The sequence below is a fragment of the Oncorhynchus nerka genome, linkage group LG14 (assembly GCF_034236695.1).
Source record: "Oncorhynchus nerka isolate Pitt River linkage group LG14, Oner_Uvic_2.0, whole genome shotgun sequence".
Taxonomy (NCBI): Eukaryota; Metazoa; Chordata; class Actinopteri; order Salmoniformes; family Salmonidae; genus Oncorhynchus; species Oncorhynchus nerka.
In genome coordinates, this window is record NC_088409.1 from 69,410,606 (window position 1) to 69,427,385 (window position 16,780).

Here is a 16,780-nt window from a genome sequence, read left to right on the forward strand (position 1 = left end):
GGTCAACACAATGACTTAGAGCAGGGTTCTCCAAATCTAGAGTAGGGTTCCCCAATTATGCTCCTGGAGAGCACGGAGTTAGGCTTTTGTCCCAGCCCAGCACTAACACTTCCTGCTTCCAATAATCAACTAATCAGAGCCTTTAGTCTCGACCATGATTAGTGTAATCAGGTGTGTTAGTGCTGGGCTGGAACAAAAGCTAGAAGCCTCTGTTTTAGTGTCCTCTGTTGGATATTGTACTGCCATTGTGCCATACTGGTGAATTAATTATCATAGACCCCCCCCAACACAGTTCAAACTTCCTCTTTGTTATTGGAGTAGTTGTTGATATATCAACTTTTATAGTACAGTATTTAGCCCTGAGGTGTAATGCTATAGAAATAATGCCATCTAGTGGAATGTAATGGTGGCAACAAGATACAGAGAATTGGCTAAGTTTATTGACGGTATACATTTTTTGTCAGTGTGTGAAAATCCCTTTAAAACAATATAGATACACTATATGAACAGAAATATGTGGACACCCCTTCATTAGTGGATTCAGCTATTTCAGCTACACCCATTGCTGACAGGTGTATAAAATCGAGCACACCGCCATGCATTTTCCATAGACAAACATTGGCAGTAGAATGGCTTTAACGAAGAGCTCAGACTTTCAACGTGGCACAGTCATAGGATTCCACCTTTCCAACAAGTCAGTTCGTCAAGTTTCTACCCTGCTAGAGCTTCCCCGGTCAACTATAAATACTGTTATTGTGAAGTGGAAACGTCTAAGAGAAACAACGGCTCAGTCGCTAAGTGGTAGGCCACACAAGCTCACAGAATGGGACCGCCAAGTGCTGAAGAGCGTAGCGCGTATAAATTGTCTGTCCTCAGTTGCAACACTCACTACCAAGTTCCAAACTGCCTCTGGAAGCAATGTCAGCACAATAACTGTTCTTTGGGAGCTTCATGAAATGGGTTTACATGGCCAGGCAGTCGCACACAAGCCTAAGATCACCATGTGCAATGCCAAGCGTCGGCTGGAGTGGTGTAAAGCTCGCTGCCATTGGACTCTGGAGCAGTGGAAACGCTTTCTCTGGAGTGATGAATCACGCTTCACCATCTGGCAGTCCGACGGACGAATCTGGGTTTGGCGGATGCCAGCAGAACACTATCTGCCCAAATGTAAAGTCTGGTGGAAGAAGAATAATGGTCTGGAGCTGTTTTTCATCGTTCGGGCTAGGCCCCTTAGTTCCAGTGAAGGGAAATCTTAACACTACAGCATACAATGACATTCTAGACGGTTCTCTGCTTCCAACTTTGTTGTAACAGTTTGGGCAAGGCCCTTTCCTGTTTCAGTATTCAGAATGACAATGCCCCCATGCACAACGTGAGGTCCATACAGAAATGGTTTGTCAAGATCGGTGTGAAATAACTTGACTGGCCTGCACAGAGCCCTGAACTCAGCCCCATCGACACCTTTGGGATGAATAGGAACGCCGACTGTGAGCCAGGCCTAATCCCCGACATCAGTGCCCAACCTCATACTCTTGTGGCTGAATGGAAGCAAGTCCCTGCAGCAATGTTCCAGCATCTAGTGCAAAGCCTTCCCAGAAGAGTGGAGGCTGTTATAGCAGCAAAGGGGGCACCAACTCCATATTAATGCCCATGATTTTGGAATGAGATGTTCGAGGAGCAGTTGTCCACATACTTTTGGTCATGTAGCGTGCCATGGATTAGAGGAAGGAACAAAATAACATATTCGTTCAATATCTGATGAGTACATAATCTACACCAATATTTATTTGCATTTTATGACTAGATGCAGTACTTGTTGGGCTTCAACCATTCAAGTCAGACATAATGGATACATGTTCTACCCAAATGGATTGACCACCAAACAATGTTCCAGGAAAAACATAGATAAATAAGTAACAATGATCTAGGATACATTTTTTTTCTCTCTCTCTCTCTCTCTCTCTCTCTCTCTCTCACCCCTCTCTCTCTCACTCCTGCTTTGCCCATCTCTCCTCTCTTCCTCCACAAGCACCATCTGTGCTGTCCACTTTAACTTTGACATTGACCCTCCCCCTCCATATCTGCATATCTCCTGGGCCATGTCAGAACATGCCCTTGTACTTGACTTTATCCTCCTCATTCTTCTCCTCCATCCTCATGTTGAGGACACCCAGGTCTTTCTTAACAGCCTTCTTCATGCCAGGGTCCAGATCTAGAACCCTCTCAAAGTCAGCCCGCGCCTCAGCTTCGTTCCACACCTCAATGTGGGCCTTCCCTCGCACGTAGAACGCCTTCATTTCACCTAGGATGAACACACGCATATGTAAACAGATAGAGAAGCACACACAGGCAGATACAGAGATAATGTTTTTTAAAATATTTTTGCTTTGGGCTAGACCCTAATTTACATTTCTTCACACTTCGCCCATTGACTATTTGTTGTTGTCTGAAGTGCTTTTCCTGTAAGGTTTCATAATATATTGTGTGTGCCTGAGGTACCTGGGTGCTGATTGATGATGTCACTGGTATGCTCTATGACCTCATAGTACTCCTCCATACGGAGCAGACACTGGCAGTAGTTGAGAGTCAGCATGTTCCCCATCTTCTCTAGCTTCAGCCAGGGGGCTTCCCATGCTTTCTCCTGGGGGAGGGGGATACACACTGTTACACACCATGGATGAATACATTCATATATGCACGCACGCACCCGCACACACACTGACATACACGTACAAACACACACACATACAATTCTCAAACACACAAAGCATCGAGGGTGTACTTTGTATATGGAAGTCATGATTAAAATATGGTTATACTCTGTCACAAAACACATTTCAAGAACTCTGAAAACTAAAGCCAAAGTCATTATTCCACACCGCTATTCCTGATCCGTTGTTACAGTACCTTGTGCTGTATGTTCTTGACGCAGACTATGGCCTCTTTGTATTTGTTGGTGGCGTCCTGGTAGCGCCCCAGTTTGTAGAGCTTGTTCCCCTGGCCGTGGAGCAAGGGCACAGCTTTCAGTCTCTCCTCATCATTCAGAGCCCACGACTCCCTGTCATACTCACTGGGCTGCTGCACCTGGGACACACAAACACACAGGCAGACAGGCACGGACACACACACACACACACACACACACACACACACACACACACACACACACACACACACACACACACACATTTGTGTTACTATCCTTGTAGGGACCAAACAATTGATTCCTAATCAAACTATTTTCCCTGACCCATAAACCCATAATCTAGATGCATACACAAATACGGTGACTGAGTTTATAAGGAAGTGTATAGGAGATGTAGTACCCACTGTGACTATTAAAACCTACCCTAACCAGAAACCGTGGCTAGATGGTAGCATTCGCACGAAACTGAAAGCGCGAACCACTACATTTAAACATGGCAAGGCGACTGGTAATATGACAGCATATAAACAGTGTAGTTATTCACTCCGCAAGGCAATCAAACAAGCTATACGTCAGTATAGAGATAAAATGGAGTCGCAATTCAACGGCTCAGACAGGAGACGTATGTGACAAGGACTACAGACAATCACGGACTACAAAAGGAAAACCAGTCACGTCTTGTTACCGGACAGGCTAAACACATTCTTCCCACAATGTGATGATAACACAGTGCCACTGACGTGGCCCGCTACCAAGGACTGTGGGCTCTCCTTCACCGTGGCCGACGTGAGTAAAACATTTAAACCTGTTAACCCCCGCAAGGCTGCCGGCCCAGATGGCATCCCTAGCCGCATCCTTAGAGCATGCGCAGACCAGCTGGCTGGTGTGATTACGGGCATATTCAATCGCTGCCTATAGGCAGGCTGCTGTCCCCACATGCTTCAAGATGTCTACCATTGTTCCCGTACCCAAGAAGGCAAAGGTAACTGAACTTAATGACTATCGGATCATATTACCTCTACCTTACCTGCCACCCTAGACTCTTCAATTCAATTTGGTTACCGCCCCAATTGATCCACAGACCATGCAATTGCAATAACTCTGCATACTGCCCTATCCCATCTGTACTAGAGGAATACCTATGTAAGAATTCTGTTTATTGACTATAGCTCAGCATTCAACACCATAGTACCCTCCAAGCTCATCATTAATCTCAAGGCCCTGGGTCTGAACCTCCCCCTGTGCAACCGGGTCCTGGACTTCCTGACTGGCTGCCCCCAGGTGGTGAAGGTAGGAAACATCACCTCCGGAGGGGCGGAGCTAGCATGTTGGAGTGAACGGCTGTGCGTGAGAGGCTCCTGCAACTTTTTTGCGAAATAATCTAATTTAATCTACTTTATGGCACTTTTTACAACAAACGTTTCTTTCTAATACAAGATTGTAACTTTTTATATGAAAATGCAGAGTAATAAGCGACCAAAGGACAATAAATCCACAGCGGAGGCCTACTCCCCACTCAACAACGAGACAGACATGGCGGGAGGCACATGCAACAACGTGACACTTACAGAACTTACCCGGGCTTTGGGGGAGCTACGCGTTGCTATAGCTGAGGATCTTAAGGCCACTATTGCTGAACTGGACACCAAAATCGAGAGCATCATTCGAACGGTCGCTTCGCATGGCCAGAGTATTGTGGACCTTGAGAAAGCTTCTGAATTCAACGCTGGTAGGATCGACGAGTTAGAGAAGCTATGCACGTCATTGCAGGATACTGTGCAGAGGCTTTCTGTGAAAGTGGTGGACCTGGAGGGCCGATCCAGACGTAATAACCTTCGCGTTGTTGGTCTGGCAGAGGGGATAGAGGCGGGCTCTCGCCCCACCAACTTCTTCGCCAAACTATTGAAGGATGCAATGGGATCGGATGTTTTGGATTCGGATCCCCAGCTGGACCGCGCACATCGCTCCCTTGTCCCAGTGCCTGGACCGGGCCAACGTCCTCGCCCAGTAATCATCTGTTGTCACAGTTTCAAGACCAAGGATCTTATCCTGCGTGAAGCTCGAATGAGGGGCAACCTGTCACATAAAGGGCATCCATTCCGTGTCTATGAGGATTATGCGCCCGATGTGGCAAAGCATCGCGCCGACTACAGAGATGTCATGACCAAACTCTACAAACTCCATCTTCGCCCAGCGGGTGTAGGTGCTACATATGCTGATCGTGATGGTTTGGTGCGCTTTCTTACCTTTTTATCAAGTTACATGGTATGCAGGCCACCATAGGAACTACAAACGAGAGGAGGGCGGGGCTTACATTCACTTCCTGGAATGTCAAGGGTTTAAACAAACCAATTAAGAGGGGCAAGGTCCTAGCCCACTTGAAAGCACTCTCGTATGATATTATATTTTTGCAAGAAACCAATCTGAAGAATAACTCTCATAGCAGACTTAAGTGTAGGTGGGTGGGGCAAGTGTATCACTCTAACTTCTCTGCCAAAACGAGAGGCACAGCGATTCTGGTACGGAAAGGAATTCCCTTTCTACATAAAACCACTATTGCGGATAAAGAGGGTCGGTATGTGATCGCAATAGGAGAAATCCACTCTACCTCAGTAACTCTACTAAATATCTATGGGCCAAACATTGACAACCCCTCTTTTTTCAAAAGAGTCCTTTCCCTGATTCCAGATATCTCCCATACTAACCTGGTCATTGGAGGCGACCCTAACTGTGTGCTAGACCAATATTTGGATAGATCCTCTACCCGGCGAACCCCTACCTCCTATTCAAGCGAATTCTTGAATACCTACATAAAAAATTCATATGGAGGATCGCTAACCCTACGGGTAGGGAATACTCCTTTTACTCTCATGTTCACAAGGTTTACACTCGAATTGACTACTTTTTGTTGGATGCTAGACTACTCCCCTATACCTGTAATGTGAGGTATCATGATATTATAATCTCGGACCACAGTCCACTCACCTTCTCCCTGAGATTGGGTGACATTGTACCAAACGAGAGGGTCTGGAGGTTGAATCCTCAGCTCCTCACAGAACCAACATTCTGTGAATATCTTAAAGACCAAATTACATTTTTCTTTGATACCAACGACAACACAGAGACCTCCCCAGCATTATTGTGGGAAACACTGAAGGCTTATCTGAGAGGCTGTATCATCTCCTTTCAGGCTGCCAGGAGTAGGCAAAACAGAGGAAAACTGGAAGAACTAGAGGGACAAATTCACTTACTGGATAGGGAGAATGCTAGCCACCCATCTATGGAGAAACATAAAACAATTACCTCTTTAAAATTTGAATATAATCAGATTCTCTCAGCTAAAATTGCTAAATCTTTTCTTTATGCCAAGCAAAATTATTTTGAGTTTGGTGACAAACCACACAAATTACTCGCCAGACAACTTCGAAAAAATGTGAGTGACCGAATGATTCACAGGGTTAAATCTGCATCTGGGGAATTACTCTCTTCCCCCAAAGACATCAATGACAGATTCCGGCAGTTTTATGAGACTCTATATACATCTAAAGCGGATCCTAACCCCTTAATTATGCAAACATTTTTGGAGGACTGTAATCTTCCTGCCCTGAACCAGGAAGATTCTAACTTCCTGAATAAGGAAATATCTCTTGATGAAATTCGAGAAACAATTAAAGTGGCAAGACCCCGGGCCCAGATGGATACCCTGGTGAATTCTATAAAACATTCAGCAACATTCTCTCTCCCTATCTGCACAAAATGTTGATTCAGGCCAATGAGGATGGAGCTCTCCCTTCTACTTTGGACGAAGCGTTCATTACAGTTATACATAAGAAGGGTAAAGATCCAGAAGAGGTAGGGTCATACAGACCAATATCTCTCCTTAATACAGACCAAAAGATTTTAGCAAAAACTCTGGCTAACAGGCTTAGCACTTTAATTGGCAAATTGGTCCATTCGGATCAGACCGGCTTTATCCCTAACAGAAACTCATTCTTCAATCTCAGGCGCCTCTTCAATATTATGTATTCTCAGAGGTTACCCAACGTGGACCTTGCCGTCATATCTCTTGACGCCTGAAAAGGCCTTTGACCAAGTTGAGTGGCCCTATCTATTCAAGGTCCTACAGAAATGTAATATTGGAGATAGGTTCATAAATTGGATCCAGCTTTTATATAGGAACCCCTGTGCCAGAATACTCACTAACCAATCATTGTCGCCCCGATTTAACCTCAACAGGGGGACAAGGCAGGGTTGTGCGCTGTCGCCTATGCTCTTCGCCCTAATTATCGAACCGCTCGCTCAGACGATTAGATCTCATGCAGCAATACACGGCTATAATACTAAAGATACTCTAAATAAGATCTCCCTATACGCAGATGACATCCTCCTCTATGTAACAGAACCCCAGGCTAGTATCCCAGCTATTCTTGATGTGATCAATTTGTTTGGTACCTTCTCGGGATACAGAATAAATTGGAACAAGAGTGAATTAATGCCCATACGGTCGCAAAATACCTCCTGGCTAGAACATTGGCTAGAACACAGTTATCTTCAGAAAAATTTACCTACCTAGGAATTGTAGTTACCAAACAATACTCCTTACTATTTAAAGAGAATTTCCCCTCTCTGATACAAAAACTCAAAGCAAACATACTATTTTGGAGAACTCTCCCAATTTCCCTGCTCGGAAGAATTAATGCCATTAAAATGGTCTTGATCCCACAACTGCTCTACCTATATCAGAACATCCCAGTATTCATACCTAAATCCTTTCATAAACAACTGGACTCAATAATCAATCCTTTCATCTGGGATTATAAAACACACAGGATAGGTAAAAAACACCTCTGTAAATCCAAGATGGAAGGAGGATTGTCTCTCCCAAATTTTATATTTTATTACTGGGCCGCTAACCTCCGCATTGTTACGTTTCTGTTGGATGACGTACTCCCGGCATCCAGCTGGCTTAGTATGGAGCGTGAGGAGTGTCACCCCTTCTCTATTGGCGCTGTGATTTTGTCGCCTGTCAATCTGGAGATGTCACTTTATCGTAACAATCCTATTATACATAGCACAGTCCGAATCTGGAAGCAAATTAAAGTCCACTTTGAGCTTAGACCAATGTCATTCATGCTCCCTGTCGCCAGGAATCCCTCCTTTGCCCCTTCTAACCTTGATAACACCTTTGAGCGATGGGGAGAGTTGGGGATAAGTACCATAGGGGATTTATACATAGAAGGGACATTTGCTTCCTTTGAGTTACTGAGGGAAACTTATAATCTTCCCAGAAGTAATTTTTTCAGATACCTACAAATTAGAGACTACGTTAGAAAACACCTCCCAACATTTGGGAATGCTAAACCTTCCATGTTTGATGGATGCATAAAAATATGCCCCACCTCAGATAAACTGATATCGCGTCTATATGATGCTTTTCAATCTGTTAGCACACCTTCTACTGATGCCATCAAGGCAAAATGGGAGGAAGAACTAGGGACTGACATCTCGGTGGCAGACTGGGAAGAGAGCTTGGAGTATATCCACACATGCTCCATTAATTCCAGACATCATCTCATACAATTCAAGGTATTACACAGATTACACTATTCCAAAACTAAACTGCATAGGATATTTCCTGACACATCCCCTACATGTGATAAATGTCAGGCTGTGCAGGGTACACTACTCCACTGCTTTGCCCTATGCTCTAGCTTGCATGGTTATTGGTGTGGAATTTTTAGGATCCTCTCTGAAGTTTTGGAGACTTCAATAGATCCAGACCCGCTTCTGATAATCCTGGGAGTATCTGAGTCCCTAAACGGATTAACCAACCCCCCAAAACAACTAATCTCGTATGGTCTCATCTCGGCAAAAAAACTAATCTTGTTGTTTTGGAAAAGGAGGGAAGCGCCCTCTACCAAATTATGGCTCAGTGAATTGGCAAACACTGTACACTTAGAAAGAATTAGATATATTCTGAACAATAAATTATCAACATTTGATCAAATCTGGCAGCCTTTCCTCTCCTACTTGTCCTTGTTTTGTATGTCGTGTTTTGTATTATTTTGTTCTGCACCCAGAACTCTGGGTCTTGTTGTTCCTGTATGCTCTTTTATGTTTAGATAAGAATTGTATATCTGTCATGTATACACCATTGTTGTGTGTGTTTAATAAAAATATTTGAAACAGAAACATCACCTCCACTCCGCTGATCCTCAACTCTGGGGCCCCACAAGGGTGCGTGCTCAGCCCCCTCCTGTACTCCCTGTTCACCCATTACTACATGGCCAAGCACACCTCCAACACAATCATCAAGTTTGCAGATGACACAACAGTAGTAGGCTTGATTACCAATGATGACGAGACATACTATAGGGAGGAGGTGAGGAATCTAGGAGTGTGGTGCCTGGAAAACAACCTCTCACTCAACATCAACAAAACTAAGGAAATGATTGTGGACTTCAGGAAACAGCAGAGGGTGCACCCCCCTATCTACATCGATGGGACCGTGGAGAAGGTGGAATACTTCAAGTTCCTTGGCGTACATATCACTGACAAACTGAAATGGACCACCCACACAGACAGTGTGGTGAAGAAGGTGCAACAGAACCTTTTCAACCTCAGGAGGCTAAAGAAGATTGGCTTGTCATCTAAAACCCTCACAAACTTTTACAGATGCACAATTGAAAGCATCCTGTCGGGCTGTATCGCCACCTGGTACGGCAACTGCACCGCCCGCAACCGCAAGGCTCTCCAGAGGGTCTGCCCAACGCATTACCGGGGGCAAACTACCTGCCCTCCAGGACACCTACAGCACCTGATGTCACAGGAAGGCCAAAAAGATTATCAAGAACATCATCCACCCGAGCCACTGCCTGTTCACCCCACTATCATCCAGAAGGCGAGGCCAGTACAGATGCATCAAAGCTGGGACCGAGAGACTGAAAAATAGCTTCTATCTCAAGGCCATCAGACTGTTAAACAGCCATCACTAGCACATTAGAGGCTGCTGCCTATAGGCATAGGCAGCAGCCTCTACTGGCCACTTTAAGGAATGGAACACTAGTCACTTTAATAATGTTTACATGTCTGGCATTATTAATCTCATATCTATATACAGTATTCTATACTATTCTACGGTATCTTAGTCACTTAATGTTTACATATCTGGCATTACTCATAGGTATATACTGTTTTCTATACTATTCTACGATATGTCATTCACTTAATAATGTTTACATATCTTGCATTACTCATCTCATATGTATATATTGTATTCTATACTATTCTACTGTATCTTAGTTCCGCTCTGACATCACTCGTCCATATGTATATAGTCTTAATTCATTCCTACTTAGATTTGTGTGTATTGGGTATATGTTGTGTAATTTGTTAGATATTACTGCACTGTCAGAGCTAGAAGCACAAGCATTTCGCTACACCCGCAATAACATCTGCTAATCACGTGTATGTGACCAAAAATGTTTTATTTGTTTTGAACCTAACCCCTAAGCCTAAAACAGCTTTTTCCTTTTGGAGACCGGTGAGGACTTTTGGTACCCACATGCATAATAAATCAAAAACACAGACACGCACACACACATACACACAGAGAATATGAGCAAGATCAGTGTGTGTCTTGTGTGCGCAATATGTCTGTATTTGTGTGTGTGTGTGTGCAATATCTGTGTGTGTGTATGTGTCTCTGTGTATGTCTCCATTCCCTCTAACCTTGACCAGTTCCAGTACAAAGTAGAGAGGCTGAGGCTCCTTCTGTAGCTGGTCCAGGTCATCATAGCCCAGGGTGTGGTAGGCAAACATGTTGGCCATGCCACACGAATGGATGTGCCAGTCCACAGGGTCCTTGCCCTCCGCGATGCGCCGCAAGCTCTTGGCCACCAGGGGGTAGAGGCCAGTGTGCTGGGGAAAGAAAGAGAGACAGACACAGAGAGACAGGGCAAGAAATGTTAACCAGAGCTATATGATATAAGACATGTCATTGAATTAGTCTTTTCCTGATATAGGCGTTTCCCTTTTTTCACGGAATTGATCGGATTAGAATGGGTGGAGTATGACATTGCTCTTTGTCTTTCATACTTAGTCTGTCAATCAAACCAGAAAGGACCCTGGATAAATATTGTATTTGTGAATACACAAATATTTTTGAAACCCTATTCTCCTCAAATGAACTATGTATCCAATGTAACAATATTGCCCTCCACTGGTTGGGATGAGTAAACAATTAATTTTACCTTCCACACTAGAGACAGATATTTCACCGGATGTATTAATGTGAAGCATCCGCTTGGCGTTTCCACTCACTAAGCCCAGTGACCGGCAGTGGAAGAAGATGGAACTAGATGGATTTTAGCCGACATTCTGCTAATTTTCTCATCGATTAAACATTTGATCTTAATACAGTATTCTGTTCCCAAAACTAAAATACGTTACGAACAGAGTGGACTAAGTTTTGTAGACTTTACCCGTTGCCAAAGTAAAAAAAACAAAAACGTTGTTTAGAAGGAGTGGAAAGGCAAATTGAGTTATTGCACATGCCCACTTCACAGAGTAGGCATTCCATAACGGAAATATGCAAATGTTCGCCAGAACGCGCCAATAGGATCTAGCTAGCTCGTGCTTGGCTCTGCCCACCTCCTTCCTTGTTCTGCCCACTATGACTCATTTGTTCACATTTGAAATTACAGGTTGTGGTTATCTTGGTTTACTTGTAAAAACTCTTTGCTAGTAGGGTCACTCAATGTAGCCTACTGTATAAATGTAGCCTACTGCACCCAGGTTGTAGTTACTAGATAATGAATGAATGGCTGTGCCCCAGCTGGTTTAAAGCCCGTCCCAGGTTTTCTTTATGGTCAGCAGTAATCACAGGCGATTAGGGAAAGGTGAAGCTGCTGGGGATTAATTACACTCTCTAAGCTCTCCACCTGTTTGTCTCCTCCACCAACATACACATACAAATGCACATACGCACTCAAATGCGCGCACACACACACGGAATTAAGCACACAATATATGTTATACAAACACAGCCAGACTCTAGCAGACACAAATAACTGAAGGGAAAAGAAGTCCCCCAAAGATGAAAATAGAACACACACACAACACCCTCACTAGCTGGTGTTTTAGATTGCAACGTTAGGTTACCCTCAATGGCTGGTGTTGGAGATAGCAACCTTAGTTTACCCTCACTAGCTGATGTTGTAGATAGCAACCTTAGGTTACCCTCAATAACAGGTGCTTTATGTTGAACAAATACACATTGAGTGTACAAAACATTATGAACACCTGCTCCTTCCATGACATAGACTGACTAGATGAATCCAGGTGAAAGATATGATCCCTTGTTGATGTCACTTGTTACATCGCCTGCAATCAGTGTATATGAAGGGGAGGAGGCAGGTTGAAGAAGTATTTTTAAGCCTCGACACAATTGAGACATGGATTGTGTACGTGTGCCATTCAGAGGGTGAATGGACAATACAAATATGTAAGTGCTTTTGAACAGGGTATCTTAGTAGGTGCCAGGTGCCCTGCAACGCTGCTTGGCTTTTCACGCTCAACAGTTTCCTGTGTGTATCAAGAATGGTACACCACCCAAAGGACATCCAGCCTACTTGACATAACTGTGGGAAGCATTGGAGTCAACATGGGTTAGCATCCCTGTGGGACGCCTTAGACACCTTGTAGGGTAGAAGGGTATTCTTAATGTTTTGTACACTCAGTGTAAGGTCACACTTGGATAATCTGTATTTCCAATGGTCATACTATCAACAAACTACCTGTTGATAAGCAACTGCTTCCTAAGATTACAGTTAGGGTTAGAGCTAGGGTTAGGGTAAGTAAGGGTTAAGATAAGGGCTAAGGTTAGGGTTAGGGTAAGTAAGGGTTCAGTTTAGGGTTAAGATAAGGGCTAAGGTTAGGGTTAGGGTAAGTAAGGGTTCAGTTTAGGGTTAAGATAAGGGCTAAGGTTAGGGTTAGAGCTAGGGTTAGGGTAAGTAAGGGTTAAGATAAGGGCTAAGGTTAGGGTTAGGGTAAGTAAGGGTTCCGTTTAGGATTAAGATAAGGGCTAAGGTTAGGGTTAGGGTAAGTAAGGGTTAAGTTTAGGGTTAGAGCTAGGGTTAGGGTAAGTAAGGGTTCAGTTTAGGGTTAGAGCTAGGGTTAGGGTAAGTAAGGGTTAAGATAAGGGCTAAGGTTAGGGTTAGGTTAAGTTTAGGGTTAAGGTTAGGGTTAGAGCTAGGGTTAGGGTAAGTAAGGGTTCAGTTTAGGGTTAGAGCTAGGGTTAGGGTAAGTAAGGGTTAAGATAAGGGCTAAGGTTAGGGTTAGGGTAAGTAAGGGTTCAGTTTAGGGTTAAGGTTAGGGTTAGGGTAAGTAAGGGTTCAGTTTAGGGTTAAGATAAGGGCTAAGGTTAGGGTTAGAGCTAGGGTAAGTAAGGGTTAAGATAAGGGCTAAGGTTAGGGTTAGGGTAAGTAAGGGTTCCGTTTAGGATTAAGATAAGGGCTAAGGTTAGGGTTAGGGTAAGTAAGGGTTAAGTTTAGGGTTAGAGCTAGGGTTAGGGTAAGTAAGGGTTCAGTTTAGGGTTAGAGCTAGGGTTAGGGTAAGTAAGGGTTAAGATAAGGGCTAAGGTTAGGGTTAGGTTAAGTTTAGGGTTAAGGTTAGGATTAGAGCTAGGGTTAGGGTAAGTAAGGGTTCAGTTTAGGGTTAGAGCTAGGGTTAGGGTAAGTAAGGGTTAAGATAAGGGTTAGGTTAAGTTTAGGGTTAGAGCTAGGGTTAGGGTAAATAAGGGTTACGGTTAGGGCTAGAGCTAGGGTTAGGGTAAGTAAGGGTTAAGGTTAGGGTTAGAGCTAGGGTTAGGGTAAGGGTTAAGGTTAGGGTTAGGGTAAGTAAGGGTTAAGGTTAGGGTTAGGGTAAGTAAGGGTTAAGGTTAGTATATATTTAGTTGAAATGTTACTGATATTCTGTAGACTATCCACATAAGGTGTTACCAAATATAAATATATAACCAAACCCCTGGAAAGCCTACAATTGCAGACACAATACGTTGAAGAACACAGATAACACAGACAACTGAAAGTAGGGCCTATATTTTCAGAAAATGTGTGCTTTTCAAAGCTTATTACAGATGCCTGAGAAGGGACATATACCAAAAAGGGGAACTGACAGAAACATTCTTTCAATCGTGGGTTGAGATTAAGTTGTTTCTAACTATCATCATTATGACACACAACACTGGCAATGCACACACAGAACAACAAAGCACCTCTATTAGGTGTATGATATTAGGTGTATGATATTCCAGTGTGTTTGTATTGTGTCTCATGCTACTGAGAGAGTTATTGAGATATTTAAGTGTTTACTCAGTATGCCCTGAATAGAAGGAGTTTTTGTGTTTTTGACAATACTGTAATAATGGGTGGTGTCTCTTTTAGTTCCTTGTAAGATGCAGGCCGACTATCATGAGAGACTTTAATCTGATGTGATTGATACCTTAGCTTTTTGTTAAATGTCTCCCTAGTTAAAATAATTAGGAATTGTTTGATTTTCCTTAAAGTTTACTTAGGACAAACCTTTTTTAATTGAGAGTTGACTTCTGGAGAGGTGTTGGAGTTGTATTTAGAATCTAGACTCTAATGTTTGAATAGGAAGTATGCTACTGTGGCACTGCATTGTGGGAGAATGAGTCTTACTCACGGTGACATCGCACCAGAACTCGGCCACCTCTCCGATCCTCATGGAGGTGAGCAGGGTCTCCCAGATCTCCAGCTTGAACATGTTCCCGATCACCACCTCCATTGGCACACCAGTCACCTTACTGTCGTCTATCACCGTACGATCATCATCACACAGCTGGGTACGGAAATGGAAGGTCACCTGTGGAGGGGGGTGATGAAGAGAGGATGGAGGAGAAGGGATGAAGTGGAGGGGGTGAAAGGGGAAATGGATAATGGAGGAGGATGTACAGTATGGAAGAGGTGTAGGAGAGAAAGGAAGAAGACATTTGGATTTAGAGTCATTTTCCTCCAGATTCTCCAGTTCCACCAAATGCCACCCCTTTACACACTGATCACACTGGTGTGGGTATGTGGTCCCTGTTGACAGGCAGGATGCGACATTATAAGATATTGTTCCATGTCATTACTAATGGAATGAATAGTGTCATATGACTCCATAAGTAAGACCATTTTATTTGCCTAATGTGAGTGAGACAAACATTTTATTTTCTGAATCTACACAATGTTCTAGAATCTATTGCAACCATCTTTACAGTAATCAAATTTGTCTGGAACTGGAGACAAAGCACTGGATGAGTAACTGTCTGTGGCCTAGATAAAACCTCCACTATTTGAGATAGATGGAGGATAGAAAAGTCAATAGATGGAGTTATGTTTAAATAGATAGATTCAGATCAAGAGAAATAGAAAGAGAGAAAGATTGGGGATTATAAATGAAGTAGAGAGATTGAAAACGATTCATTTGGATAGAGATTGAGAGGTTGAAGCAGAGGAATACGTTGAGATGGAGAGTGAGGCCTACCTTGGTCCCAGTAATGAACCGGGGCATCTCAGCTGTCCCTCCATACAGGATGGTTTTCTTAATGCCTTCCACCCCCAGGAGCATGGTCCCATCCATATCTGAAGACATTTTTCTATATGGCTGTCTGTCTGTGTAGAATAAATAAATAGGTGTGTGTATATAATGTGTGTCTGTCTGTATGTGTTTCTGCTAGGGTAGTTTATAGCAGGTGTGAGGCATAGAGAGGTATGAACACACATTACTCCTTGATGATTAGGAAAGGGATAATGAGATTAAGAATCCCTCCTCCCCTCTCCCCATTCATCCATCCCTCAATCAGCTCTTCTCAGCCTTTCTCGTGATGACTATCTATCATCTGCTGGATTAGAAACATCCAGAACGGGATAGAAAAACACTACTTCAAGCCCACAGCTACAAATCTTTGAGATAGGGGTAAAATTTACTAAGCACTTAATAATTTTGTCACTAACGAGGTATTACTCGCCTGAGTTAAAGTACCTCATGATAAGCTGTATACCACACCGTCTGCCAAGAGAGTTTCCATCTATATTTTTCATTGCCCTCTATATACCACCACAAACCAATGCTGGCACTAAGACCGCACTCAACAAGCTGTATAACGCCATAAGCACATAAAAAAATTCTCATCCAGAAGCGCCGCTCCTAGTGGTCAGGGGACTTTGATGCAGGCAAACTTAAACTCTAGACCACCTTCACTCCATACACAGAGACGCATACAAAGCTCTCACTCACCCTCCATTTGGCAAATCTGACCATAATTCTTTCCTTCGGATTCTTGCTTACAAGCAAAAATGAAAGCAGGAAGTACCAGTGACTCGCTCAATAAGGAAGTGGTCAAGTGACACAGATGCTACGCTACAGGACTGTTTTGATAAGACAGACTGGAATACGTATGTAGCGGGACGTCGTCCCCACAGTGACCACACGTACATATCCCAACCAGAAGCTATGGATTAAAGGCAACAACCGCAATGAGCTGAAGGCTAGAGCTGCCGCTTTCAAGGAGTGGGACACTACTCAGGATGCTTATAAGAATCGAGCCAGGCCCTCAGATGAACCATCAAACAAGCAAAGAGGCAATACAGGACTTAGATTGAGTCCTACTACACTGTCCCTGACGCTCGGCGGGTGTGGAAGGGCTTGCAAAATATTACAGACTAGAAAGGGATACCCAGCCACGAGCTGCCCAGTGACGTGAGCCTACCAGACTAGCTAAATGCCTTTTATACTCGCTTCAGGGCAAGCAACACTGAAGCATGCATGAGAGAATCAGCTGTTCCAGAC

The 16,780-nt window shown here is 43.7% G+C and overlaps 1 protein-coding gene across 1 annotated transcript; it reads right to left on the reverse strand.

The window, feature by feature from the left end:
- Window positions 1–418: 418 nt before the first annotated feature.
- On the reverse strand, window positions 419–15,710 carry aipl1 (aryl hydrocarbon receptor interacting protein-like 1). Its single transcript, XM_029680951.2, has 6 exons — window positions 15,476–15,710; window positions 14,633–14,812; window positions 10,658–10,846; window positions 2,908–3,084; window positions 2,500–2,641; window positions 419–2,302 (listed from the first exon to the last, which is right to left on the reverse strand). The coding sequence occupies exons 1-6, from the start codon at window positions 15,581–15,583 to the stop codon at window positions 2,103–2,105; spliced, it is 996 nt and encodes a 331-aa protein (XP_029536811.1). The 5' UTR covers window positions 15,584–15,710; the 3' UTR covers window positions 419–2,102.
- Between the last annotated feature and the right edge of the window lie 1,070 nt (window positions 15,711–16,780).